The 14,857-nt window shown below is 37.3% G+C and overlaps 1 protein-coding gene across 1 annotated transcript in view; it reads right to left on the reverse strand.

The window, feature by feature from the left end:
* Positions 1-3,914: 3,914 nt before the first annotated feature.
* Hasp (Hig-anchoring scaffold protein) overlaps positions 3,915-14,857 on the reverse strand; it is a 139,733-nt gene continuing 128,790 nt past the window's right edge. Inside the window, exons 17-31 of the mRNA XM_073091812.1 lie at positions 14,416-14,529; positions 14,122-14,287; positions 13,636-13,715; positions 13,239-13,421; positions 12,370-12,496; positions 10,672-10,850; positions 10,114-10,258; positions 9,364-9,482; positions 8,617-8,779; positions 7,970-8,130; positions 7,501-7,674; positions 6,597-6,791; positions 5,953-6,123; positions 4,968-5,112; positions 3,915-4,545 (exon numbers count right to left, since the gene is read on the reverse strand). Of these exons, the coding sequence (XP_072947913.1) occupies positions 4,251-4,545; positions 4,968-5,112; positions 5,953-6,123; positions 6,597-6,791; positions 7,501-7,674; positions 7,970-8,130; positions 8,617-8,779; positions 9,364-9,482; positions 10,114-10,258; positions 10,672-10,850; positions 12,370-12,496; positions 13,239-13,421; positions 13,636-13,715; positions 14,122-14,287; positions 14,416-14,529 (2,417 nt within the window). The 3' untranslated portion in view covers positions 3,915-4,250. The remainder of the gene's footprint in view (positions 4,546-4,967; positions 5,113-5,952; positions 6,124-6,596; positions 6,792-7,500; positions 7,675-7,969; positions 8,131-8,616; positions 8,780-9,363; positions 9,483-10,113; positions 10,259-10,671; positions 10,851-12,369; positions 12,497-13,238; positions 13,422-13,635; positions 13,716-14,121; positions 14,288-14,415; positions 14,530-14,857) is intronic.

Here is a 14,857-nt window from a genome sequence, read left to right on the forward strand (position 1 = left end):
CACTTGTAACTGACAAAAAACGTAATCAAACGTATCTTGGAACTCAAATTTGACCTTTCTAATAGTAAATTTTCCTTATTTCTAATAGGATACCGGACTCATAATTATGTATATGAATCAAAATAATATACTCTACTCCAACTTCACTCTAACGACACAGAGAGGGGTACGTTCCCTGTCCCTGTAGTTCCGGGACCAGAATACGTCTACAGTATCGCCTGCCCGTCGTAAGAGGCGACTAAAAGGGGCTCCCGGGGTTGCGGGTGGCAAAAGTGGGAGCTCGAAGCGCCCGGCCAGCGACCCCGGGAGGGACGGCGGTATGTGTCGCATACCGTCGTGCACATCAGACGGAGTGGCGAGCGTCAAGCTCACCTGAGCGGAGCCCGACGGGGCAACGCGCTAAGAGGACTCCGGTTGCTTTCCTTTGCAGATCCTGGAGTCCTCAACGCAGCGCCGAGGACGGTTTTAGTGCGGTAAGAATCCCCGTGTCGCTCCCACGGCATAGGGTACCTTTTGAAGGTTTCCCCCTCGTAAACAGAAAAAAGGGGGGACGTTCCCAGGGGCCCCCACATAACAGAGGCCCCGAATAGCTAATACATTCGCATACACGAACGCTATGTTTAAAATTCTACATTTAATGTTCATTCACAAAAATACTTTTGTTGACTTTTAGGTGGTTGTGTTATAAAAAACAATTGAGACGTAAAAAACGTCTTAATTTTTTTATGTCTCATACGGCCCCAGTTTTTTGTTCCCGGCATTCTTTAAAATGGTCCTAAACGCTCTTGAACGGCCCTGATTTTGCTTTAGGTCGAAACAATCTAAATATCTTGGTATTCATTCATAGATGGATTATAGAATTATACTTTCAATTTTTTTTTAATAAAGAGTAGATATTTTTCTAATCCTTTTTTATAAGAAGTTTAACGACATAATTATGGGTAACAATACTATTCTATATAAAGAATGAAAGAATATAAAGAATGAATAGAATTTAACTTTTTTTACAGTAGTAAAAAAAGTTAAATTCTATTCATTCTTAAGAGTACATCCATGATAAAGAGTGGATTATTTTTCTTTTTACTTAGATTAAGTTTAACGACGTGGGTAGGAATGAAACAACGTTAATTTGAAAGTTCATTTTATTTCTTTATTTCTGTAGAGGGCAAGTTAAAGATACTTCAGACGATAATAACATCCAACTGAATACATTGAACTTTAAAAAAAAAGGTTGACCATAGACAAAATATACTTCTACTCTGTATGACTACACCTGCTCCCAACAACTTCAGAGGCGGACTATATCTAGTAACATAAGATAATAAAAAAAACTTATTTGTGTAGAATTTCGTAAATAACAGAGGATATTACCTTGTAGCTTAAGATTATGAAATGTTTATTAGGGATTATTAGGGATTGTTATTTTTTATAGAATTTTGGCAAAGGGAGATCTCCCGCCGGGCTAGGTGATCATGCCCGGAGAGCGGCCGTGCTCCGACTGTCTCAGTTCGGAGCTTGTATATATGCAAGATATTTAGAAAACTTCGATAACGTGACTCAGAATACTCGTGGCGCCATCTCTTGACGAGTAGCGGGAGGTCGCCACAAAACAATTTTCTCCTATTGAAATTAATCAAAAATTATTTTTATTACTTTTTCTAATACTTTTGTCTATGGTTCGCACAGACTAAATTCAAAATGGCGGGAAGATATTATCGTCTGACAGTATTCGTTAAAACGTATAATCGGTACATGCAATATGCAAATGCTATCGTTTTGTTGTGATTTTATTAATTGTTGAATAATACAAGATATGCGATATTATTTGATATGCACGACGTTGAGTTCAGCTTAAATACAACGATATTTAAATACATACATTACGTATTTATTATAAAATACTAATGTATGATTATAGATTAGTAAAGATATTTTGCCGCCTTGAAATTGAATGAAGCCACAAACGGCTTATTAGTAAGTTCTTTTTTTGAATTCTTGACTAATAAAATCATTTTTAGAGAAAATTTACGAATTAATAACTAATACTGCGTAATTTACATAATAAATAAATAAATATTTCAAATACTTTAGGGACATTTTAGCACGGAGACGTGGCCAAACTTTTTTACGCAACTATTTCAATGATCAAAACTGGGTACAATTTTCCTGTTAGGAGTGAGTAATCTTTACTAATCTATGTGTATTATATAAATCAGTGATTTTCAACCTTGTTCATAGCACGACCCCCTGAGTATGTACAAATAATTTTGAACCCCCAAGTACCACGTTTTCTCACTTATACTCACTTATTTTTTATGTTTCAAATATTATATCGCACAATATTTTCATTTATTTTCATGACCACGTGATACCACCACTTAGATAAAGGACTTTTTATGGAGGCATGACGATCTTGCAGGTTGTCGCGATCTACACTTTGAAAAAAAACTGATGAACAGGACATTTTTTTTTAAAGTTTTAAGTATTTTGTTTAAGTGACAGATCCATACAAATAACCAAGTTTCCAAGGCTTTTACAAAGATAAATTGGTAGATAGAAAGTTTTCAACATATTTTTTTATATTTTTGGGCGTTGTATCGTGCATGTTAGCTTAATAGCTTAGAAAATGTCTGTAATTCAATTTTATTTATAGCGTACGCATTGATTTGGATTTAGTTATTAAAATATTTACTTATAATATGTACTAGCTGTCCCGAAAAACGTTGTGTTGCCATATAAATAAAAAAAAAATTAGGGTTGTACTACCCCTAACATTTAGGGGGATGGAAAATAGATGTTGGCCGATTCTCATAGATACCGGATAAGCACAAAAAATTTCATCCAAATCGGTCAAGCCGTTTCGGAGGAGTATGGCAACGAAAACTGTGACACGAGAATTTTATATATTAGAAGATTACTATTTTAATATAACTATTTAATTTAAAAGGGAAACAAATGACGTCTGGGTAATTTTAAAAATTACTTTGTGCCATAGACAAAAGATATCGTTGCATTTAAGCTGTCATTTTTAATATTCAGAGAAGATATGATTAAAAAATTTTCCAAATATTTGTGCGTGGATTTATGGTCTAGCGTAATAATAAAATGTAATATAATTACACGCTAATGTATTCCTATTTTAAATAATTACAATTATTTTAACCTATTACCTAAATATCTACATAATTATTTAATTATAATTGCTAATATTTATAGGAGTATTCTATTTATCTTTGGCGAAGCGTTTTATTTACACATACCAAAAAGAAATGAAATAAACTTTTTATAATTAACAACCTACTATGGACATCGGGTCTGTACTCTAAAACGTCAGAATTAAAAGTGCTACAAAAAGAAAAATGTGCTACACTGCCTAGTTGGATAAATGGATGCCGCTATGTGTGTTAATAGTATCCAAAATATCATAAAATCGTCTAATAAATATGGCATACGCGAATGTAAATAATCTACACGTATGTATTCGGTACTTGTCACGATACTTGTTTGTTCTCCAAAGATCTCCAAAGTATTATGCGTCTGTTCTCGTTTGCGTGTTTACATATTCGTCATTCATCGATGAATTTATTGGCGATAGTTCACGAGTAGGAAGCGTAATGGTAATTAATAAATATAATATAACTTTTGGAAATGTGCATCCATATTTTTTACAAATGTTTTCTTTAGTATTTTTTTTATTTAAAAAAGACCCGATGTCCATTAAGTACACGTCAATGGTAATGATTATAATTATACATAAGAGCTTTGCTCAATAATAATAACAATTATAACAGATTAAACAATTTTAAACTTCTTTTTAATAATAAAACAGATAAAATACAACATAACAACGAGTGAAGGACAACATTACTTTTATTAGTAACTATTTAAACAATGAGTCAAGTCTCACGATCAAATCCATCATAATTATTTATTAATTAAGTATGTATAAACAATACAAAAAACTATGAGTATTGATTTCGAGATCATTTTTCCAATTTCAGTCAACTGTCAATTTTGGCCGCTAAAATATGAAGCGTTTTATTTTGGCAATAATAATAAAAATATCTAAGTAATACATAAATCATCTAACATTTAATTAAATAATATGTCTAAATCACATGGCAACTTTTTGCTTTGTTGCATTATGCCAACTTTCCGTCAATATTTACCTGTGCCTCGGATGTTGTAACTTAATCATTTTTAATCTGTCACTATTTAAGCGGATTCCTTATCCTAGTAAACTGTGATAATTATCTCTCAGTGTCTCGCCGTATGAACCTATTGATTCTTGTGATCCTATTTTTGTATGTTTCGATCGGTGCTCGGTGGAATAACCTCGACGCGGCAACACGTGTGACGGCGGCCTTATAGCTCTCTGGTGACAAGATGGCGGGCGTTTCGCGCGTTTTTAATATGTCGGACGGCAAGATGGCGGAGTCTGACAGCATGGCGTCGATGTCTCCGTTTAACATTGCTAGGGAGTCGGGCGAGGTGTAGTTCGTGATTGGAGCGCAGAGTGGTATCGCGTTCGACCATTTTCTGTTCCTGGAATATTAATAAAATATAATTTAAGTAAATTGGGTAAGCTAATGTTCAGTTTTTTATATACATATAAAAATAGTTATTAACTTTAAATAAATAAATTATTAAGTTAAATTTTTAATAATTGTGAATAATTCTTAATTCTGATGATGATGGTAAGAACCATAACAGAGATGCTAACACTGCTTTCTTTCATGATCGTTTTGATAACAATTACTTTAATTGTGATTGTACTATAGATTATAAGGACTCTGATGATAGTAATGATAATTGTGACATTACTGCTGCTATGGATCATGATAATTCTGATGATAATGATAGTTTTAACGCTACTATTGCAATGGATTATGATGACTTTGATGATAGTAATGATATCTGTGATGTTAGTGCAGTTAATGATAATGATAGTAAAAAAAATGACTCACTTCAAACACCTCAACATCGGGGCCCCCTTCAGCCGGTACCCGGGCTCACAGGTGAAGGACACCGTCTCCCCGATCTTGTAGTAGAACTTCACCGAGGACATCCTGCCCGAGATGGTCGTGCCGGGGTACGTACACGCCTGAGCACCTGCGGGGGTGATTGCGACAATCATTGTCATCTAGGTGATGCTGACTAACTAAGGTTTTATGCAATTGACAATTTATGTATTTATTTATTAAATAATATCACTTACATATTTTACATATAAACTGTAACTTATGATATAACATTGCTTAATATTTATGTTATGTTATAATGTTTTTATAATAATTCTAGTAATTATAAGAACAGTGAACCAGCAGGTACAAAACTAAGGTAATTAGAATTAAATAAATAAATGGACCAGTATATAACCCGGGTGGTACCACCACATCTATTTGTAGTATGAAATAGTTCTTGCATTTCGATGGAACTTATGTTTTGTGGTTAGAGTCTGGAGATATGACCACAACACCTATTTCTACGCAATAACAACAAGTAGATATCTATAATTAGCCGCAAATAAGATTGGACTTTAATCAAACTTGGCCATAAGCGGTGCTATCGAAGATTCAGTTTCAAGATCTAGAAAACTTTTGTGTAGAGTAAAAGAAAAAAATTATAAGGCAGAAGTAGGGGTGAAGTTGGTACTGTCGCAGGCAAAAGTGAAATATTCGACCATTCTGTGAAAGATATAAGACAAACAATTTTTGACTCACTCCATCTTTTATTTTAAGAGTTGTTACTCTTAAGAACCAAGAGGATGAACAACACATCCGAATGACTTCAGGTAAGCAAGCATCGTAAGTCATAATAATGTGAGTTCAATATATGCTGTTTATGATAAATAGAAAGAGAAATTATGAAATACATACTTAAGATTTTTTAATTTAAGAATTAATCTCAAGAAATTGAAAAAACTATAGAAATATTTCCGTCAGAACTCACAAGTGGGCGGTTTGTCGCTCCACCTGCCGCTGTCCTGGCAGACGAGGATGGGGCGGCCGTGCAGCGTGTGCTCGGGGTTGCAGTGGAACTGCAGCACGTCACCAGCTCTGTAAGGGGCCCTACCCAGCACGTAGCCTGATGCGGGCGGTGGGAGCGCTGGGCAGGATACCTCTGGAAAAGTAATTTGTTTAGTTCGCGCCAAGCATCTAGTCCGCTCTGAAATTGTTTGTGTGCTTCATTGGGTTGTGTACTTTATTGATATCCTACTGCTGGGTCGGCCGACAACTGAGGATGTTTTATATCCCTAGGAGACCTGATGAATACTCCATAATGTTGCACCAGTACGGACAGTCGTAGAAAGTTGTTCAATTTAGCTGAGCAGAGGGTAGTCGCAATAGAGATGGGTAGTTGGTAAAAAGGAGGGTAGATGATAAAAATAGGACACTTTTAGCGGTGCGGGGGCTTAAGCGATAAGGTTAGGAAAGGAGAAATGTATAAAAATAAGAAGTGCCATTACGGATTTAGTTACAGGCGGTCTATCAAATTTTTGATTATTCCTACTAACTATATCCGTTACGATCTAGATAAGCAACAGATATATATACGGTTCACGATCCTCATTGCTAGCTTCAATTGGTCATTACCTCTACACACAGGGAACGGCCTGGCCCAGTCCGCAGCGGGCAGGCACACGGTCTCCGCGGCGCCGCTGAGCGCCCAGCCCGCCGGGCACGAGAAGGCCGCCCGGCCCCCCACGCCGCGCGACACCACCGCCACGCGGGGCCTCCTCTCACCCTCCTTTAGCGGTGTATCGTGGACTACCTCGCCACACTCTACACCTGTAATTGTATTATATATGAGGCTGTTAGAACCAAAGTGGACTAACTACAAAAAAGTAGTAATAAAAGCGTATAGCGCTCTGAAGTTGTTGTGAGCAGGTTTAGTCATACAATTTACTATGGTGACGCGATTTATTTCTAGATTCAGAGCGGACTAGCAGTTTTACGCGGACTATACAACATTTTTAAATTACGAAAATACACCGTCAAAAATCATTAAAATGCAGTTAGAGCAGCCTCATATCATAGTAATGTGCTAAAGTAGACCTTAAGACGTACCCAGTAAACGGTCTTATTGAGAAAATAGGCTAAAGGTTTTATTTTATCATTTTGTAATCAGACTCAAAAGAGTTAGAGGTGGTATAACCGTTGGACGAGGCACTTACACGAGGTGTTCTTATTTTATATTCAGGAGTCACAACCAGCCTCGTAAATGCCCTTGGCAAGATTGGTTTTAGGAAGCGAAGCTTATTAATGAAGTTTGGAAATTCTGACGCATTGCAGTATTTACTACTGACTGATTTATTTTTCTAATGTGAATTGGAAAAATGCGCCTCTCTAAAATTTGTGTCTTTTGCTGGTGGTAACGTATGTGTATCTGACGTCCAGAAAGATTACATTACAGATGTCCATGGACGATAGTGGACACTCATCAAGCAGATTTCCGTCTTCAATCTCAATAAAAACCTTATTGAGGATAGATACTTACTCTCACAAACCGGTAACGGAGCGCTCCAGTTCCCAGACGCCCTGCAGGCCAGGGTGTGAGCTCCGAGGAGTGCATTGCCATTCGCACAGGAGAACTTGATCTCGGTGCCCAGCATGGTGCCCAGACCACTCGCCACCAACCCTCGCCGGATCGGCAGCGGGGGGCAATGGACATCTTGAATCATAATGTTATTATCATCATCATCAACCCATAATGATATTTTTTTAGAAAAGTCCTACTTTGAATAAAACAGCCCGGCAATTTCAGGAAATAACGTCACGAATTTGATCTTTACTCCATAATAGGAGTTTATGGAACATAGTAAACCTTAAATTTAAACCACATTTTGCTTTCCGAGACCTGTAGCAAAATCAGTGTACAAGTTATTTTTACATTCTACAGCAGTATGGAATGATAAAAATCACTGGACAGATAGGGAAATATTAAGGTATTTCCTGAAGACCCTCACCTTCAACTATGATCTCGACCTGATGACTCTGCCTCGCAGGAGTCTCGCACCTGTATACCCCGGAGTCCTCCTTCTCAGCGCCCAGGATGCTCAGGCGGTACTCCAGCTGGCTGTCCCGCCCAGGGTCGTCTGTCCAGCCCTCCTGGTATTTACGTTCTATGCTGGGGAAAGAAAATGGAAATTAAGACGGTTTAGGACCTCTTATAGAAAAGGGAATTAGAGGTGGAGAAGATTCTAAAGTAGACGTTTATTGGTAGAGTAAATATCCATATCTTTTATAGATTCCGATAGTATGAAATAGGATAAGTGGATTCAGGATAGGATATAATATAGGACGATTGGGGTTAGAATAGGATAGGAGGAATAGGATAAGAGTAGGTACTGACTTTAGTTGGTCATTGATGAATTACTACCCTTAGAATTAAATCGGACCCCTTACATTAGGATAAACTGATTATCAAGTGCGAGAAACACAGGAATTTTAATTAATATTAAGTTATTTTTACAAGGATTTAACCCGGTATGGTAAGCCTTATATCATTCGCGTCGTCCTTAAGACTGTTAAAGGTTTGGCAGTTTCGTCTGTAATATCCATTTTGTGACCATTTATCAACGGAGGGCTTTTATAGAAATAGAAGTCTACTTACTCCGGGTAAAAGTGCGTGACGTTCCACTTGGGGTTGCCGAACCTCCTCATCCAGAGGCACTCCATGTGCAGCACGGTGCCGGGGTAGACTAACAGCTTCCCGTCATTGGTTTGCGCTATGGGTCCTTGGGAATACCTGAACAGGATTGTGGGTGGTTTCTCCACTGGAAACAAAGTAAAAAACCTATTTATTTTATTGTTGATACGTCACTTTGAAAGGATTTTTGATGTTTGTCCGATGTCTGTAACTCAAATAATTTCAAAGATAGTTGAATCTCGCATCAAAAATCAAGGAGGGGAATGTTATGCTTAAGTTGTTGGTATGTTTTTGATTCAATAAAGCTACAATTCTCTAACGGACCAATCACAATTTAAGGCCACTATCCAATGAAAGTGGCTGCAACGGTGAGGATTTAATCATCATAGGATATATTTTGTCATCGTCAATCCATGAATGTCTTACAAAACTTTGACTATCATATTTTTTTGAAGAAGTGTCAGGCATAGAAAAGAAAAGCAAGGTGTCAGGCGTGTAGGTTTCATAGCGATGTTTTTCTTTACAGTTAAAATAAGTGATTAAGACTCAAATCCCTGATTGTGAAGCTGAGTTGCAACCACCAACGGATATAAAATACGTAGGACGCATTTAAATAGCAGTAATTTATAGCATAAATAAGTCTAGAAAATCAACAAGTACATTAATTCTGAAATAGTAGAATGTTAAACAAAACTCAGATAGAATACTTACTAGCATAATCGTTTTCCTGGTTCAGCCCAAAACACGTAGGCTTGGTGCCGTCCCACGACCCACCGATGCATTTTCTAGTCTGTGACCCTGTCATCGCATACTTGCCGATATCGCTACATCTGAAACAACCCTTAATTTTACAAATATTGTAAGGTCAAAATACTTTCACGACTTAATTATATAGGATTATAGAGGGTAGAAAAAAAAGGTGTCGTGGGTGCCATGGGTTTCTGGGCCTGGGTCTTTATTTATATGGGTCACACATACATATACATAAAGACCCAGGCTCAGAAACAGACAACTAAATTCATTATTTAGATATCTGTCTGGTCGGGGTTCGAACCCGGGACTCTCTGCGCGACAGACCGGCATGGTGATCGCTCCACCACGTGGGTCATCAATATAGTAATGTGTCAAGACATTGGGCCAAGGTATTTTATCCCCCCAATAGCACTGAAACTGCTACCTCATTCGTTCTTAATAAAAACCGAAAGAGAAATATACAACCACCGATATTTTGAATTTTATTTTTTATCGAGATTATAGCACCACCTGTCAACATATCGAAATTAACAGTAGAAATGGCTATACCGGTTGCGAGCAGACTTGAATTATGACGTCATTATTAATTTGTACAAATAATATTATATTTACATTTTAGTTAGGATATTAGATACGTAAACGACAGTTATTTCGAAATCACAAACAGAAATTTCAACTACATTTATTTCATACCACAAACAAAATTACCTAGAAATAATCACAGCTCCAGGTGGAAAGTCCACTGTTTCTGTAATTTCCAGGTCATTGAAGAAAGACACGACGTGGGGCTCCTCGTTCCTGAAGGTACAGGTGTTGTTGTTCAGCAGCTCTTCGCTTTGAGCCTCTAGTTCTTCTGCAAAATGTATATCGAGTTAGTTAAGGTTAAACTTCTTTCTAAGGTATTTTTGTAAGCATCGTACAAACATTTAAAATTTGATTATCTACTTATATTTCCTACCTGCAGTGTAGCGATGCTTTATTTGTGTACAGTATTTGGTAAGGCGAAACCTAGGTTACCTAAGTAGGTACCTATGTTACCGATAAGTGGTGTTTAAACTCTCCGAGAAAGCAACGCATTTGTGGTTGAGATTTTGAGTTTGTTATAAATAATGATTATTGCAGAAGCTTAATAACGTAGATTGCATGTCCATTAACATCATCATAAGTTTAATTAACATCTTTCAAAGTCTCTATACTCTACTTATTCAAATTAGGTATTCTGGTCATCTGATTGAAATATTTTTTAACTATCTGAAATACACTTACCACAGTTAAAACTTTTCCCGACCCAGTCTCCTTGCTCACAGATGAGCTTCCAAGTGGTCCTCTCCCCCATAATGGAGGCTATGCATCTGAACGTGATCTCCGTCCCATGAGGGTAACCCTCCACTCCAAGAGTACCGTTAACCTCAGCTCCATCGCGGTATATCAAAGTCCCTTGCACCCTACCGGATTTTCCGTCAAACATTCATAAAATGTTTAAATTAAAATTTTCAAAACTTGTCAAAAAATCTGAAAACTGCATCGCAAAACGAGGCAGTTTTCATGTTAAAATATGAAAAGCATGCACTATCAACAACGACGAATTCTGCAAAAAATTAGCAACAAAACACAAGCTTGGCCAAGACAAGAGAAAAAAGCAAGATATACAGCCTGTGCTGTGATAACTCGAAGGAATCAAATTTATTGTTAAGAATGAACTCAAAACTAAGCCCTGCCTTCTGAGGATTTCATCGGAATCTTTATAACGATGAACGTGAGACCGATAGACTAAAACCAAATGTTAGAGATGAATGTAGTAAAGAATTTTGTGAGATATCCAAAATCGGTGAACGAATCGATGTGGATGACTCTAAACAAGTATAACGATGTGGTCTATACGTATTGAAAGTGGTAATGATCAGAAATATGATGTACAAGTTAGAGAAGCAAAAGTCCGAACCTAGAAGGCTCTCACCAGGGCTTGGCATCCCTGAACGCTTGTGTTCCCTTCAGTCTTTCCAGCCAGCAAATAAGAAACGCAAATTCTTTGCAAAAATATTATTTTTTGTCGTTGTGTCTCCCAACAATGGGCAAAATGGGAATGCATTTCACGTGAGCTGTATTCCAGATGATTTTAAAGAAACTGGAATACAACTCACAAGAAATTTCAAAACAAATCCTGATGTATAGCAAAATAATATAAGAGACAAACAAAAGGAAAATAATGCGACTAAAGCACCAATCTCTTGTTGCCAGTCCACGAAATTAAAGCTTTACGAAAACATATGGTTACTGGCAATAAATACAATTTGGATTGTGACATCCATTGAAATAAATATACAAAATCAAAAGACATACACCACACATAAGCTACAATGAAAGCGTACTTATATTTAATGAACAACATATATTTCATGAATTGCTGAATCTTTAATACCATACAACATATGGAAGATTTCTAAAACGACCAAATAAGAGATCAAAAACATCAGATAAGCAGATAACGTGATTGTAATTGGTTAGAGTCGCCTATAGACATTGTATCAGCAAAGTAGCTATTCGAATATTAAAAGATATGAAACGAAAAAGATACTTTTCGAAAGCTCATACAATAACACAGCAACAATAACACATACAATAACAATACAGCTCCACTTGTACCATTAGCTTAAGTTTGACATTGTAAAAACTTTTTATAAGATGTGTGTTATGGAGTTTCTTTCGCCGCTTCTTTTCCATAACGAAACACCTTGTGAAGTGGTGGTAGTTGTATTGGCATTCAAAAAGTGCTCTGTAAAGAACCTATTTTGAATAAAATAAATGATTTGATTTGATAACGACGAATTACTATAGAAAAATTTGCTTTATCCAGCCAATTTAACAGTTGTATGGCAATTAAAGATTCTACAGTTCGATTAGTATTCTAGACATATAGTTGATATTAACTTAGCTATTATACTACAAATTTGAAAATGTCTTTACCTCGCTGGTGGGCCGCACTCCGACACAGCCTTTCCTAGTAGATCCGGTTCTAATTCGGATATATCTTCCCTGACTATATCTGATCCGCTTTGGTACTCTGATGTTGGTCGTGGTCTTGATAGATTTGCTAAAATTTCAAAACATTTCAGTGTAAGATATATGTTATGAGATTCTGTTTTTATTTGAAACTGATAGCATAGATAATGATTATTAAGTCATTGGGGACGATTAAATTTATTTATCAATGACTTTAAATTCTTTGATTCTATTACAATTATGCTGTACTTTGTTATACGCAGGTGCGGTCCCAGGGGGGTCACAAGGTTCATGAACCTCCCCAAAACCGTCGTCCAACTCACACTTGGTCAGTTTTTTCGTGGGGCAACCCTACATGGATTCCTCTTTGCCGCGGGGTAGCGAAGAGGATATGCCTAACTTTACAATTAATACTAAAGATAGAAAATTACAAAAAAGTGATCTAATTTAACCAAATTTCTCGTGTGATCCCCCCAAAATTATATGCTGTGATCGCGCCAGGTTACACGTGAAAAAATATTTTTAGTTTGTGCGGACGCAGTGTGTATTGTGTGGTGCTGTTCACAATTATTCTCCTTTAGTACTTTGCTTGTTATTTGGATTCATCTGTATGGTTCTCAGCTATATTAAGCTTACCTTAGCTTAATTGTCGTTGGTTTTGACATCGACATTACTTTTGAAATATTCCAAGAAAACTTTTTTATATCAGTATATTTTTGTATTACTCACTTAATCAAACGAGTCCAAGGAACTACGATACGAGATTTATGAATCAAGAAACTTAACCTGGCAGACAAACTTACTTTCTTTGGCAATCTTACTTTCATACCAACCTAAAGGTCTACAGAAATCATGAACAGTTGGCTGCAGTCTCCCCAGGTGGCAGTTGAGTGTCGCGGGCGGGGACCTGCCGGGCTCGCACGCGATGTTCACGGAGGACGCGTGGGCCACGGTGAGCCCCGCTCGGTACCCAGCTTCGTAGGTAGCGCCGTGGAGGAGGGGTAACTCACATGGTGCTGTAAAAAGCAGTTGTAATAATTATTGCCTGTCGTGGGTGCAAGCGAAATATGAGGACGCAAATATGGAAGCTCAGAATATGAATTGTAGTTTTTTTTTAGATGTATACTTAGCGGGAAACGTATATGAGACGGGTATGACAGTGCTCCATCAAGTGAGTCATCATTTTGATATTAAAACTACAGAAGTAACAGCAATTGAACATCAACTAACCAGCAACGCATTCTGGCATGCTGGTGACCGCCCATTCTCCGAGCCAACAGCGAAGATTTGTTGGCCCTTGTACATTGTATCTGGAAATTTGAAAAATGTAATCAAGATTTAGATCGTGCAGATTCGGTAAAAACCCAAAGATCACTCTCCGATCAGGTGAAACAATGATGTCAAGAAGACAACCTTTTGATACAAAAAGAACAGGACCACAAGAGGTTGATGGAAATAAGGTGGCAGAATTCCTTGTAATACAAACCCGGTGATACAACTACTACACATTTTTTTTTACGAGGGGGAAAACCTTCGAGAGGTACCCGACGACGTGGGAACGACAGCGGGTTATGTGGGATTTTTACCGCACTAAAACCCCCACCTGTGGCCATTCTCAATGTTACATTCCCACTTTCTCATTAGGAGCAGAAACACTACGATTACAATGATCACATACTACTAAAGTACTCGTTAAATACTTCAATTTAAACTTACCCATATTCACACGAAAAGTGCACAACCTGACCGTTCGGCACGGGGTCAGTTTCGTTCAACTCCTTCTCATCTCCATGAGTCAGGCCTGAGACCATCTGACTTCCCAGACCAGAGTCTTGCGGCATGGTATATATACCATACTCAGTCGTTGGCACGTGGCAAGGTACTGGAAAAACACTAACGCTACAGGTTTAAGGCCTAATAAGTGTTACTGGTACTCAAACATGCGCATTACAGAAAAGATTCATTCCGAAAAAATTAAGGATTTGTTGTTGTTGTCTCATTTCTACTCACGGATTTCGCATTTGGGCTTCTCGGGTTTCCATCTCCCTCGCACGCACTTGGCTGTGGCATTCAGCTCTAGGTTTAAGCCGTAGCCCTTACCGCAGGCGACTCGGACTATCGTCCCTGGAATATTAGCGAAACACACTTGTTATAACCTTTTTCAAATGTAAACAATATATCTTTAGAAATTATCGTATGTTATTGTCATGTTGTTATTGTTGTATTGTTTATGTTATTGTTATGTGTTGTCTATTGTATATTATCTTATGTTATCTTTAGAATTGCTTCTAAGGTTTGCACTAATTCTCGGGTAGAGATTTTCATGTTTGTTTCATATGGTATACTTTTTGATAATCAGTTGTTTTCTAACATCACCTAACCTAACCGAAAATGCGTAATCGTAGCAATTTAAGACCATTTAAACAGGATAAGAATAATAACGACAAAATCA

This window comes from Epargyreus clarus, unplaced genomic scaffold, assembly GCF_041222505.1.
Source record: "Epargyreus clarus isolate Ecla_fem2 unplaced genomic scaffold, WU_Ecla_fem_2.2 ptg000035l, whole genome shotgun sequence".
NCBI lineage: Eukaryota > Metazoa > Arthropoda > Insecta > Lepidoptera > Hesperiidae > Epargyreus > Epargyreus clarus.